This window comes from Helicoverpa armigera, chromosome 8 (genome assembly GCF_030705265.1).
Source record: "Helicoverpa armigera isolate CAAS_96S chromosome 8, ASM3070526v1, whole genome shotgun sequence".
NCBI lineage: Eukaryota > Metazoa > Arthropoda > Insecta > Lepidoptera > Noctuidae > Helicoverpa > Helicoverpa armigera.
In genome coordinates, this window is record NC_087127.1 from 5250021 (window position 1) to 5265508 (window position 15488).

At 36.0% G+C, this 15488-nt stretch overlaps 2 protein-coding genes across 2 annotated transcripts in view; both read right to left on the reverse strand.

Moving 5' to 3' along the window:
* S6kl (S6 Kinase Like) overlaps window positions 1–11972 on the reverse strand; it is a 48551-nt gene extending 36579 nt beyond the window's left edge. The window contains exons 1-7 of the mRNA XM_021329809.3: window positions 11756–11972; window positions 11417–11529; window positions 8044–8272; window positions 5895–6018; window positions 4512–4619; window positions 4112–4270; window positions 22–110 (exon numbers count right to left, since the gene is read on the reverse strand). Coding sequence (XP_021185484.3) covers window positions 22–110; window positions 4112–4270; window positions 4512–4619; window positions 5895–6018; window positions 8044–8272; window positions 11417–11529; window positions 11756–11845 — 912 coding nt within the window. The 5' untranslated portion in view covers window positions 11846–11972. The remainder of the gene's footprint in view (window positions 1–21; window positions 111–4111; window positions 4271–4511; window positions 4620–5894; window positions 6019–8043; window positions 8273–11416; window positions 11530–11755) is intronic.
* On the reverse strand, window positions 794–3954 carry LOC126053440 (autophagy-related protein 101). The gene has a single exon (XM_049837930.2). The coding sequence runs from the start codon at window positions 3807–3809 to the stop codon at window positions 3150–3152; it is 660 nt and encodes a 219-aa protein (XP_049693887.1). The 5' UTR covers window positions 3810–3954; the 3' UTR covers window positions 794–3149.
* Window positions 11973–15488: the final 3516 nt, after the last annotated feature.

A 15488-nucleotide genomic window follows, 5' to 3' on the forward strand; every position in this document is an offset into this window, starting at 1 on the left:
ATGATTAAAAATTTAACTTACCTCATCAGTCAGCATTCGGCAGGCGAGAACTCCGAGCGACCACCAGTCCACTGCATGACCGTACGGCTCCCGGGACAGCACTTCTGGGGCTGTAGACAATCGGTTTTACATTTTAATGATGCAACCTCAACTTTTAATATTGATGCATGAATTTATCGTGGTTTTTAGATAAACATCAATTAATATTTGCAACGAAGAATGATACAAAAAAAAACTTTTTCAAAATAAACTTTCAATGATAGAAGAACGTGTATAAAATACAATAAATTACTGCACCAATACAATCTCAATAAATTACTGCACCAATACAATCTATTGACATAATCATTCACACTTCTTGTGCTCCACGCAGCAGTCATTCCTCCATCCACGCTTAAATATAACATTAATTAATACAACTATTATAATCATATAATAATTACTTTTTAGTGGAAGGAACTCCTTGATGACGTGGTAGCACACGAAGTCCTCTTGTCTTTCACTTTCCAAAACAGCAAGAGCACAAATATATTCGTGGAATATTGTCCTTGATTCACGCACACGCGAGAGTAACTCTAATTTGATATTTATTTCAATGTTTTAAGATTCATGTAATTTGTGTAAGAATGAAATCTATAATTGCTGAAAGCACGCAAAGCAAAAACATTCTCGTATAAGGAGCAAATTATGGTTTGTGTACCTACTAAAAAGTTTCAGAATAACTTTAAGTGTGGGCTATTTTTCTGTGTTTCAGACAAATAATCAGGCAAAACAAATAAAAATAAACAACATAAATACTTCGTCATTTATTCACTTATATATAAATTATATCACAAGACTAAGATTTTAGCTTATTTTTTTTGAACTTATACATCACAACATATATACTTCCTGTTTCATTTATCATAAACTCTAATATGTAACAGCCGTTATTACACGCGATTCGTGAATTTTATAGTTCTAAAACATCATTTTCAAATAAGGCCATAGCGAGAGTGCAATGATATATTACTTTACAATGTGCTCGACATACCACACTAACACTATTACGAGGCACACCGTCAAGGTATCAATAGAATAAAATATATTGTCGTTATCACCAGGGTTTTTGTATGTAAACATTTTGAAATCATTAAAACTTTAAGGTACTTACTGATATGAAATTACAAATGGATATCATAAAAATCTTTGAGTAAAAGATATTGTAATACATGCATTGCTGATATTTTTTAAAATTCATTATTTACAATACCAACATTGCACATAAACAGGTTATCTTTTAGCATATTTAGGAAAATATTTAAAAGAATTTGAATTATAAGATCGTAAAGCATGTACAGCCTCATCTTTGGTGACAAAACAATTCTGATAAATATTTTGTAATAGGTACAAGTGTGATAAGATAGGGCTAGAGACTTGATACACTAAAGCTAGAGTCACAAAATGAGGTAGGACAGTAAATCAGAATTGTATGGATGGACTCAGTTCATAGTCCTCTAGAAAACAAAAACTAAAAGCAAAATGACTCTGGCGTAAAACATACATAATATAATGACGCTCAACTGCTGTAGAGAATAAAGTTATCCTAAAATATGTTCTGTTGAAAGTCATGGATTCAATAAGCTTTACTTTCACGACGATCCGCGAGTCGCGCTACAATAAATAAAGACTTCGTAACCATAGCGTCGTGAAAGTAAAAAGATCGCAAATATTTGAAAAAGGTGATAATAAAATGACATTACAATAAAATTTGATAATTCACCTCACCATCACTTAACACTACATGAGTGAGATATTCCACGCACCGCGCCTACCCTAATATTTTTACATAATACATAGAACAATCACTGATCATCTAGTACATTCTATACCGATAAAGCTCTCTCAACAAACCGGTTCAACTATTCGAATAACTCAAGTGACCACTATCAATGCTATTTACAATATTTATAATACACATCCATAAAAATTACTGACAATATATAACTACTTAAGTAATATCTATTATATAATAATTATATTTCAATCTTCTCTAGATTCACACGCGTAATCAAAAATTAATATACTTTTTTACATTTTTAAATATTTCTGAATTATTCTCGGCAATATCACAAAGCGATCATTTAAATATAAGTGAATAGTCAAATGACTATACTAAAAGAGTACAGTGTGACTCGAAGTGTTTGACTTAACTTAGAAGCATTAGTACTTTAGTAGTCAAGAATAAAACGATTTAGTGCCACCTCATTAACATAAACTCATGTGTTTTATGACAATACATAAAAAAAAAACTATCTATAACTACACAATAAAATTTCTAGGTAACTATTATTTCTACATCAAACTCCTCCGAGTGCTTGAGAAACCGTTCTAAAAAAGCCTTAGTAATAAACAGACGAATCCAAAGCTTAAATAAACGACGAAATGAATGGACACATCAACCAGCCTTCCGAGTCATAGCTCTGACATTATAACTAAAGTTAAAACTAACATTACAACAGACAAAATGTTCCATTACATGAAAAGATTATTTAGTAAATACGACGTCTAGCAAGTTCTCGACTTATCCCGGCTCCGGAGTATATGAGCCAGGCGCTCGATACTCAGTTATACTGTAACTAATATTAACGACCTCAACCATTATAATTTAGTCAAGCTGGAATTTCTAATAGACATAGAGCCCTAAACGATTATGTAACACAAAAGAGTTTAGTATAAGCTAACAGTCAGTAATAAAGCTGATATATAGTAATTAAAGTTACACAAAACATTGATTGCAACGATAACTACGACACACGTTTGTGCAACAAACAAAGCATAAGTACAATAAATGACACAGTTATGTTAAATTCAGATGTTATGTATTGTCAAAATGTAAAATACAGTTTCAATAGTTTCAATTTTAAACAATTCATTCATCATTATGATTATTATATACACTACACATGTCCGTAGTAAAAATAAATCACTCATTTTCAATTTTATATCTTTAGTAAAATAATATGTACCGCGTTGCGCGATGGCGCTGCCATCTACTCGAATATAATTTAGTTTATTTCAAAAGATTATAAAAATTGGTGTTATGTGTGTGACATCCAGGCGTCGGTATGTCGCAGCAGGCGGGCGGCGGGGTGGCGGCACAGCGAGCATCACAAGGACAGCGTGTCGCGGATGAGCTTGCGCACGGTGTTGCCCACCGACGTGGGCGGCGCGCCCGACAGGTTGTAGTGGATCTTGAACAGGTACGGCTGGATGTCCGAGTACGACGTGTCGAAGATGAGGTCGGCGTCCGACCGGCTCGGCATCTTTGGCACGTACTCGTGCCGATTGATGATCTCGGTGATGAAGACGATCTTGTCCTGCAGCATCTCGACGACGTTCTCGTGCTTGGCGTGCATGTCGTGGTCGGCGCGGGCCTCGGCCAGCTCGCAGTAGACGGTCCACACCTCCCACGGCACGCACTCGGGCTGGAAGGGCCAGCGAGCCCGGCGGCGCTGGAAGAACTCCAGGCTGATGGAGCCGCGAGCCGAGCCCGCGTCGGCGCCGCGGAGCAGCGACGAGAAGTCGGAGATCTCGCGCCGCACGCTGCGCCCGAGCGCCTCGGACTCGCAGCACACGTACGTGAAGTCGATGAAGTCGCAGTCCACGTCGACGTAGCTGACGGTGCGGATGGAGTAGCTCTCCTCGTTGTTGTAGGTGAACTTGCCGCTGGAGCGGTGGAACAGCACCGTGTGGAAGATGCAAGCGACCACCTCGTCCACCTGCCTGCCCTCCATCGACAGTTCGAACGCGATAGTGCGTGCGTTCATGTTGCCGGCGTCAGTGTGCCGACGCAACAGTGCGAGCCGCTACTATCGACATAATCACTCAGACTGCGGCGGTTACTGACGGCTGCACGGTCTCACACACGCTACGGATACCGAGCGAGCGATGCACTGTGCCATTTTTAAAATATGAAACGAGTCAACTCCCGCACTGAAATGGAGAATGACCGTTTTAGTTTTGCGTGTTATTTATAACTAGGTAAGCAGCTATTTGTGGTCCTATCACGTAAGCACAATATTCCTAAACACCTGTGGATTTCAATACAAACAATGAAGTTGAAACTTACCCATATACTTGAGCGTGCCGCAGAGTGTGGTGGTCCGCGAGCCGATGGAGAGCCACTTAGAAAGTCCGAAGTCGATAAGTCGAATGTGACAGTCAGAATCGAGAAGAATGTTCTCCGGCTTCAAGTCTCGGTATATAACGCCAGCGTTATGAAGGAAATCTGAAACAACGCACAAACAAGAGCATTATTTACTGTTGAACTATCTACAATTTCTAGTTGATAATTTTATACAATAACTAGCTGATCCCGCGAACTTCGTATCGTTCAAACCTTCACTGGACCGCTACAAACATTTTAAAACCAAAATCAGCTCAATCGACCCAGCCGTTCTCGAGTTTTAATCAGACTAACGAACAACAATTCACTTTTATTTATATGTATAGATTTAAAAGTTCCTTACCAATAGCAATAGCAATTTCAGCAACAAATATTCTGACAAGCTCTTCAGGTAACTTGCCGTACTTTTCTAATAGAGCCAACAGCTCACCTCCCGGAATGTATTCTGAAACTGTTATCCAATCACGATTATTACATGCAAATAAATACTAATTAAGAGTTTCTAACACCAAACAGACTTAGCTGCAATTGATTTTGAAACAGATTGAAACATCATTTAATGAAATGTTATTCTAATTAACGCATGATTAGGTTGATCCCGCAAACCCTGTTCAAATTACCTAACCGATAAGCGACCTAAATAAACAAAATAAACAAACCAAAGACAAAATACAATATGCAATAGTTAACGTTACGGCCTCATTGGTGGAAACTGACGTGAAACAAACACTCCAAGATAAACATAACCGATAAAAATGATAGTTATATTGTTGTCATATAAACTTATCGAGAACAATCACCTTTATTATTGGGTCGAGTGTTATCAGCCGCCGTGCTAATCCGAGATTACTTCCTGCTAACGAATTAACCCTATGACAGCGGGCAGCACTTAACAGGTTGACTCATTGACCGCCAACTAACACCGAAGGCACTCGAGCGTTTTATAGTTTTTACGTGCTATAACTGATGATGACTTCAGCTAATTACCATTAAAAGTGATTGATAATGTCAGAGGGTTAACGATACGAAAAGTTTTTTACTTTTTTTGTCGCAATTGCTAAATACTGGTTCATTTATTCTCCTAGTTCGCTAGTAACAGCGCTAATAAAAACTTCGTCGGCTAATTGGGTCGTCCTGTTGAATTCGAAGTAAATTGTATTTGAGGAGGGAACAATGGAGCGAAGTGGCGAGTGTCCGTGACATCCCTGCGTACACTATATTTAGAGTGTAAGATAATGTAATCATTCAACAAATAAGTGACTATCACAGGTCTCGCGTGTGTCACGTCTGCAGCAGGACAAAGCTTTGTAACATCTTATACTTGATGTTATGATCGTTTTGCGTTGCATTGTGTCCCATTTCTGTGAATTTCGTTGTACTTATTAATTCAATTAATACAGACGGCAACGTGCTTATCACGCAGACACGATTTCCGCCCTGAATTGAATTGTGAAAACGATTCATTCACCTTTAAGTTTTCTAATCAGCTACCGACTTCTTGATAAACGAAGTCTGTTAATAAAAACCCAGATAATATCAGTAAGTATGTCATGACGATTGTTGTGATTTATTATCGCAGTTCAACGTAGGGCAATTGAAGTTTGGCAATAACCTGCTTTGTAACCTGAATTTCCCATTACGCAACACTGGCATTGAAAAAATAAAGAGACATTGCGTCATATTAAAAAAGTAAACAATTTGTGTTCCATTTTGAAGCTACACTTACCAATATAAAGTCTTTTCTTGGTCTGCCAGCGGGCCACGGCGCCCGCTATAAAGGAATGATGGCCGCACGCCGCCTGTATGCGCGCCTCCTCCTTCACTTGACGAACTGCACTCTCGTTCACTATCTGAAAATATTTACGCCTCATTTAAATCTCACGTGAATCAGTTAGCTCAATTTATCGCTGAACAGGAAAAGTGAGTGAAAATTATAAATATATCATTCCATGAATGAGCGAATTGTTGCATATTGAAAGTCTGGGTATTTCCATCCATGGTTACAACATACCACGTTAATAAAAGAGTATAATGTACCAGGAAGCGAAGGTCAATCACATAGCGTTCTAGAACTGACTTCCAAAACGCGTTTGCTATAATCAAATGATCGGTTACTCGTGTTATCATTAGTGTCAGACATACAATGTGAGGACTAGCACGCGTTACAGTGATGCTCTAAGCGTGTGTCATACTCAGAGACACGATAGGGAAGACCGCGGCCCGTTCCGCACGACCGCCGCCGCAACGTGGTTCCACCGGCTAATTACTCACTGATATTTTAATCATAGCATCGTATCATCAATAACAAAAACATTGTTTTAATGTTACTTTATTGCAAAATCATCACAAGTCAGCCTTAGCGTGTTTGACGTTCAATCAGAGGTAAATGTACGCAACTCTAACGTACTTTGACCTATCAAACTAGTTACATATTCGTGGGTAAATTCGCATCGGTATTTTACAGAGTTGATATCTAGAACCGCATCTAACAACCGTGTTCTCTCCTCAGCGGGAGACCACGATGTTCTAATCTATAGTCAATACTTGTTGGTTTCGCTTGGCGACTGTCAGAAATACTCAAACGATATCAACTCGCTTCCCGGATCACTGAGCGTCACGACTTCTGACAACTTAAAACGTGGAAATAGAACTATGCGTTGTATCTATTTAAGTAGCCACGTGGCCCATCTGTATAACTATAAGTACGACGAAATATCAGTGATAAGACGCACTAAGTATTCGACTGAAAGCTTATCGCTGCATGAAACTCATTTAGTGGCAATAAGTTTACATATAGGTCAATGTGATAAGATGATTGACGATAAAGCGCATATGCTGCATTAGTCTTGTTTTACTTTTTATCAGAAACATACTCAATAAAAAAGTTATACTGTAGGCAGTACACGCGGAACTAATATTTTAGCCATTGTTCACTGGTAGCTAGCTGAATGGGCCTTAAATTAGGCTTTCAATAACCCATACAAACTCTTTTAACCATGAACTCATAATACTCAAGCCATTTCTAAGCATAAGTGTTGCCAAGTGATGTTAGCAAAAAAAACTTCATGGAGTTTGTTGCCTTTATAATTGTAGAACATTCAAGAGGAGATTCAAATAGAATGGTATAAAAACAAACAGCAAAGAACACATAATACTTGAACATTACATCATGGAACTTTTTTCTCCCATGTAGAGATGTTTAATAAGAGACTTTTTATAATGTCTTATGGTTTGTAAACCAGTTATAGGTCAGTTACGTGACTTCTATACACGAGTAATAAACTGATAATATTACTTTAATCAAAGACCATCCATCCAAGATTATGATTATCATAAATTAATATTTAAATCAGCTTTTTATTTCACTGTTTGTGTAGTTGTAATTCCTTATGTTGACAGACTGTTGCTCATTATGATACAGATGTTTCAATTTCGACTCATATTAGCACAGTAATATCATGAAAAGAATTAAATTAAAGCATACTTAATGAGTTTTAAATTTTATGCCATCGATTTTGTCAGTTTCACTGCTGTAAATGAGTTGGGTATCTTGGATTTATTTACTATTTCTTAATGCAATTTTATGATTGTTCTTTATGGACAGCCTTCTCTGTATTACATGCACTATTAGATAATAATCTTAGTAATGTCTAGTCTATGACTTATCTAATCTTATGTTGTATGTCAAGGAATGTTATGATTACAGTCTGCGTATGATAACAGTATTTGCATTGCCCAAATAACCCAATAGCAATCTTAAAAATAAACACCAAACCAAAAATGGTAGATTGAACTTAAATATTTAGGAATAATAAAATAGATATATTTAAGAGATTAAGAGGAATTCTTGACCAATAACTTCAAATAATGCTTACCTGTGACTTACTAAGCACTTTAAGTGCGTATTCTTTGTCTTCACTAATCTTCTTTACTTTATAAACTTCACCAAATGCACCCTTGGCTATTGTCTCCTCAATCTGAAAGTCTTTCTGAAGTAAGTCGGTGGTGATGGGAAATTCAGGCTGGAAGATTGATTCTTTGTGAGCCACCGGCCAGGCAGTTTTGCTTGCTTCTAGTGGGTTTTTTAATGTGGAGTCATTCCATCTGTAATAGTTTATGCATGTGTAAGGTACAGAAGTGTGACAATAGCTACATTAGAAACAAACAGTTTTCATTCATAAATTGATTGTTTAGAATTTGTTTTGCCTAGGGTTTACCTTGTGAGTGAAAGAGAAGTGCTATTTTTAGTTATCAAAATGTAGATAAGAAAATATTACAACATGATAATCTTAATTTCACATGAGATGCACTTGAATTTCAGTCAGTTTGATCTGTACTGACATCTTAACTTGCATGTCCTACAAACATTATCAGACTTAGGTTAAATAAACAGTAACTATTTTATATTTAATCTATTATTTGCATAGAGAGAACACATTTAAGCTTGTTGTTTCTGTTGCAAAACTTATCTTAACAACAAAGCCAGTTAATTATTTAATTACTGTTTGTAAACATCAAGTTGATCATTGATAAATAGATGATGACATGAAACCAGGATGTCAGACATTATTTTTCATCTTAGTAAAGTTTTTTACATTGGCAAGTCTTCCTAAACAGTTTTTAGTGTTGTACAGAGCTAAATATGTTGTTTAAAAATTATCAAGATATAAATATAATCAGCCAATGAAGGCATTGATCCTGACAGTAGGATACTGAACTGTTTACTAACCAGCATTTCAGCTTTTTTGATAGTAATATGATTGATTATGAAAGTATGCTTATCAAATAAAGTCTTGTTTGTTTGCAAAGAGTTTACATTTAAATGAATTAAGACAACTTACTCAAGTTTGTGCAATCATGGGGAAACCAATCAAATTATTTAGATAAGTAACGGATACAGACATAACATATTGATAATATAATTTATGATGTTAATAAAATATTATGCAGAGTCATTGAGAAAAAAACTAGATTAGGTATGTATCCTATGTGGACATAATTGATTTGTTATAAGTGGTAGCCTTTTTTGCATAATTCAGATCAAGATGTTCTGTATGTGAGACAGCCCCGGATCTTCAATTTTTATTAGGCGGGGCAAAATCTGAAAAATGCCGCCCCGCCTACCAACTTATGTTTATTTTCACCTTTATCATCCATATAATATTAGCTATCAATATGTAGGCAGGCAGGGCCGTCTCTAGCTCATGTAGCGCCTGGGTGCAATCATCACCCAAGCGCCAACTACCTATGTATTGAAGTACTTACAGTAGTTACAAGGAATACAAATAAGAACGTTCGAAGGAAGTGAACATTTTATTCATTGTAGGCTCAAACTGTTGGCCAGGTTTAAGTTATGAAAGGCGAGACAGAGGAAAGCAAGTGTAAAAAGTAGCGCGAGCGAAGCGAGCGCGCAAATTTTTCAATTTTGGGACACAAAAAGTTAATATGTTTTAAAAAGCGCTGTAAAGTAACTTGCAGTCGGAAGCGCAAACTTTTTTGTTTTTGAGGACCTCATAAAAAATGTTTTCTTCATTTGACTTATAAAAGGTAAGACAGCTTGGACTTGACTTATGAAGTTATTAAGGCAATGCATGTATAATATATAGGCCGCCGGAAGACGCTGGATGCAGGTCGCCTCCAACAGGTATTTGTGGAGATCTAAGGGGGAGGCCTATGTTCAGTAGTGGACGTCCTATGGCTGAGATGATGATGATGATGATGTATAAAATTTCGCGAGCGAAGCGAGCGCGAAATTTTTTGAGCCTACGACACAAAGTATCTGATCAATTACACTGTAAAGCGAACTTTTTTAAATGATTTGTATGAAGACTCACAAATTAAACTGGGAATTATGAATTAAAGAAAACGTGATTAGAGACCGAATCAATGACCGACGACCGAGTCAATAAAAATAATAAACAATCAGAAAAACAGTACAAACATTGACATTTAACCGCGAGCGTAGCGAGCGAGAATTTTTTCACTTAGTTGGAGGATGTTAAAAGTAAAAAATAATCAAAATGATCAATCTAACAAAGCGAAGGCGACTTTTTTTAGGAACTTTGCTTGTCAGTATCGTGATACAATGTGGAACTTCCTTATCAAACGGGTGTAATTTCATCGAAATTCCTGGTGGTGGGGCGTCCCGCGGCGCCCGGGTTATTCGCCCACCTTGCACCATAGATGATTAAGATGGTGCTGTAACTATTACAGTAATCTGTAATGTAGGATTTAAAATAAAAATAAATATGCGATATTCCTGGCTCATAGATGTTCGCAAATAATTTTTAATCAATTTTAGTTTGCTAAAACTTCGCCTCGTGAATAATAAATGTTCGTGCAGTCATGCAGCTTGTCTCATTCCGCGCTCAGGGTATCGGTCAAGTTGATATGGCCATGAAATTGCTGTACTTGTGCTATTTTTATTTAGGTATTCCGTGGTCAAAATTAAATAAATGATGAGTTATCCATTGGTCTGTGACTTTGGCAGCCGCCTGATTTTGCCGCCCCCTGAATTTGCCGCCCGGGGCACAGGCCCCGGCTTGCCCCCCCCTAGATCCGGGGCTGATGTGAGAACCAGAAAACTGCAGTTAATTTTGCATGCTTCTTAAGATTATTTACTCACAAGTGTAAAATGTTATATCTTGCATAACATTTTTAAGATGTGCTTTGTTAAAATAGTTTTATTTTGACATTATACTACTCAATTACCATTAGCATTACTGCAATAATTAGTGCAATCATGATGAATCACAATAGTTAATGTTTCTTTTTTAATAACTTGATGTTTAATCATCTTCAAGGTCAATATGTATAACTTATTTTACAAGCATGTATGTTGTATGAGAACTTAGCAAAAGTAATGAATATTGAAGTCTAAGAATGTCTGGAAATATATTATGTATGATGCAAACATGTTAATGTTTATTTGCTAGTTTTTTTATTATAGTTATGTTATAAAAATATATGTTTCTTGATATAACAACCATAATATAATAGGCTCCCAAGGATACCCACTGACCCAATATTTAAAGTATGTAGAAGTATTTAACTTTTAATTATAAACAATAAATTAACTTTAAAATTATTTATTTATAAACCTAAAGCAGAAAATATGTCATCAGACAATAAGAAATGAATATGTAAACTTTAGTAAATCGTGTCAGTTTGAAACTGGCGCGATCTACTTACTTGTAATCAAAGGAATGAAAACTGTTTGTTTTGACGAATTGTATATTGTGTACTAACCTTCGTCTCGAGACGCGAGACCAAGGCCGTGATGCGCTGTACACCGACTGGTTGCTCGTTACACTGACGAAGGAACGCCCGCTGAGATTGCCCACGAAATGGGAGAGACTGAACTATATACAAAAATAAATTATGCGCCTAAAGGTAACAAAGAACTGACACAAACAATGAACATTTTCACGAATCCGTAAGAACACGAACTTTTCTACACAAAGAAGATTCTCAAATCACTACGCAATAACTTAGAGCTACAGGAGATTCCTGTCTCTATCTACCAAAATATCAGATACGTGAGTTCAGCTGAGAATGACACTATCAAGTTTTCGTTTCATCACTTACCTGACTGGTGAACGCCTGGCCGTCGCGGTCTGAATGCGTAGATTGCTTTTGATTCTTGTTCTCAGAGTTTTTATTATGCGTGTTTCCCATTAAACTAGACTAAATGGCCCTATTCATGCCGTTACTAATATTATTTTCATGTTATTTTAAAAACTGTTGACTAATTTTTCCACCATGAATCGCCCATAAACAATTACTTCAGTGTTACCATAGGTCTAACTAAATATTAAATCTTATTGGAAAATTTATGGTAAACGTTACAAAATTATTACTTTGATTTTATCAAATATTTTTATTGATATTATTTCATGAAAAAGGGATTCGAATATAAAAAATAATCCAGTTTTTAAATACAACCCACTTTTTATACTTTACTTTTGTAAAGGGTAACATTTTTGACAGTCAGTGAAGGTCAGACTTTTTGGCGGGAAGTCAAACAAGGCGGCAAATTTGTTTTATAAGTTTTTGAATTAATAAAAAACTATTGATAAAATACCTTAAAAGTCAGCATAGTAAGTACTTAAAACAACCAAGAATGAGTGTGCATAGTGGCGGTGAAGAACCGCCGCCGGAACCCGGAGAAAAGCGAAGAAGAATACACACTTTAGGCGGGAATGCCGATTCGCATAAGTATAAAATGTTTACGAAGCCTAACTATAAGCGTTTATTCATAGAAAACAATAACACCGAGTTCACAGTCTACGTACAATCCACAGAAGATGAAAAGTTAGGGAACAAGAACCCCATAACACTCACCAACCTGATCACAGATCAGGTGAAAGATGTTATAGGGGTTCATAGAATTAATGCGCATAAAATAGGGATTACATTTCGAAAAGCTGCAGCAGCAAATAATTTCCTGAAAATGGAGGACTTTTTATGGATACATAAGATGAAAGCATTTATCCCATCAAACCTCACTGAAAGAGTTGGTGTGTTGAGGTATGTACCGAAGGACTTATCCAACGAAGAGATTTACAAAAGTATGGTGTGCGACGCCGAAGTCGTATCTATCAAAAGATTTATGAGGAAAGTAGAAGGTAAACTCGTGCCTCTAAACACTATTTCAGTAACTTTCGCCTCTACAACTCTACCACAGTATGCCTATATTAAACTGTTCAGATATGAAGTTAAAACTTATATACCACCATTACTACAATGTTACAAATGCCTAAAATTTAACCACTCAGCAAAAGTCTGCAGAGGTGAACAGCACTGCTCTTCGTGTGCTGGTCGCCACTCCTACCGAGATTGTGACGTCGAAGAAGTTGTATGCATAAACTGTTCAGGTAATCACCTTGCCATTTCTCGAGAATGTCCCATTAAAAAACAAAAAATAGAAGAAAGAAAAGCCAAATACCTTAGACAGCAAATGCAGCAATCATATGCCACTGTTGTGAACACACCCCCTACCTTTACTAATAAGTCATTCCCTTCTTTACCTAAAGTCGCAGATAAACCGAAAGTAAATGACGCCCTGGATATGAACAAAATAGCAAATAATGATATAATTATAAATGCAATTGTAAAATCGTTGGTAGCCTTAGGAAATAAGAGTGACTCTGATGGGCCTCTCACACATAAGAGAATAAAAGAAATATTTTTATCTAATTTAATTTAATTTATGGATAATTACATACATATTTTACAGTACAATATACAAAGTTTGCAGAGTAAAAAGAGCCTTTTACAAAATTTACTTATTGAAAAAAATATAGATGTCTGTCTACTTAACGAAACGTGGTTCAAATCTACTTCCATAATTCCCCACTTTCCCTCATATAATTTAATTCACAAAAATTCACAGAATTCCCATAATGGAGTAGCTATTTTGGTAAGTCATCGTTTAAAGTACCAAGTCATTCACACACACTTCTCAGAATCTATACAAAATGTATGTATTACTATTGAAACACAATATGGGTCTATGGCAATACTTTGTGTATATAGTCCACCAAGTATCAGATTCGATTTAGTAAAGTTAAGGGAACTAATCAATAATATACCCAAACCTTGTATTATCATGGGTGATTTTAATGCTCATAACATAGCTTTTGGATGCCAAAGTGATAACAATAGAGGTAGATGTTTGCTTAATATTATTGATGAATTTGACTTATGTATTTTGAATGATGGATCACCGACAACTGTTCCTTATCCCAATAGACAAGCCTCAGCTATAGATCTTGCCCTTGTTAGCTCTTCAATCGCTCATTTATGTAACTGGTATGTTCATGATGACCCTATGGGTAGCTATCATCTTCCAACATTGCTTGACGTTAACATCAAACCATCAGCATATGACGTGTCTCCTCCTGTGGACCAAGAAAAATATATTTACAGTAAAGCAGATTGGTCCAAATATAACAGTTTATCAGAAACTTGTTTCTCTCATATTGATTTAATTAAAGATTCCCTATCAACTCATATAATAAGTTTGTAGAAACTTTACATGATTTAAAGGATAAAACTATTCCGAAACGAAAATTAGCTTCAAATACAGTTATACGAAAGCCAGTACCATGGTGGAATAAAAAATGTAGTGAAGCTGTAGAAAAATCAAAAGATGCACTAAAATATTATTTTTCTAACCCAAATATAGAAAATTGGATTATGTACAAGAAGTTAGATGCAAATAAAAAGAGAATTTTGCAGGAGGAAAGAAATTCTTCTTGGCACAATTTATGCAGTAGCTTTAATAGGTTAACACCAGTGTCTAGAATATGGGGATACATCAAAAGATTTAAAAAAATAGGTACTGATCGAAATCGAAACTTTAATGATGAGTGGGTTCCCAGTTTTTTAAATAACTTAGCAGATTCTACTGAAACAGATGAGAGTAGGCTTGAATATTTGTTTAAAAATGCTACAGATAACAGTTTAAATATTTTTCTCAAGAACAATTTTACTATGGAGGAATTACAAACATCTTTAAAGTCTAGGAGAGATACTACACCCGGATTGGATGATATACCTTACATTTTAATCAAACAGTTACATTTAAATGCACAGACTACGTTACTTAATATTTATAATAAATTATGGCTTGAATTAACTATACCAGAGCCTTGGAAGACACAATGTGTCATTCCAATTTTAAAACCGAATAAACCTTTAAACGATGCATCTTCTTATAGACCTATTTCTTTATCATCTTGTTTAGGTAAGCTTTTTGAAAATATGTTAAAGACAAGACTAGATTATTTTGTTGAATCACAAAATTTAATCCCTTCTATTCAGTTTGGCTTCAGAAAAGGTAAAAGTTGCTCTGAAAGCTTTGTTTCTAGACACACGGCAGTGTGTCCGCCAAGTTCGAGCAAAAAAGGCGACACACCGGCCGTGGGTTATATTACACGAACCATTTCGGGCCAAATTCGACCCCCCTGTAACTCAAAATCTATTTTATTTACGCATATCAAATTTCTAGTATCTGTTGAGACCCCCTCACTTATCTAAAATACAAAATTTCATTAATATACCTATTGTAGGTCTTGAGATATTGACGTCAGAAAATCGCTATTTTTACTATACACTGATTCACTTATTCACTTATTCACTGACTCACTCATCAAAAACCTAGACCACTTCCAATGGTCGTATTGAGTTGAAATTTGGCATGAAGGTAGGTCTTTATGTCAAGGTAAAGGGAAAAATCTGAAAATGGCCAAGTGTGAGTCGGTTTCAAAATAATGAAGGTGTTTTATACCCGGTGTAAATTTATACCCCTAAGGAA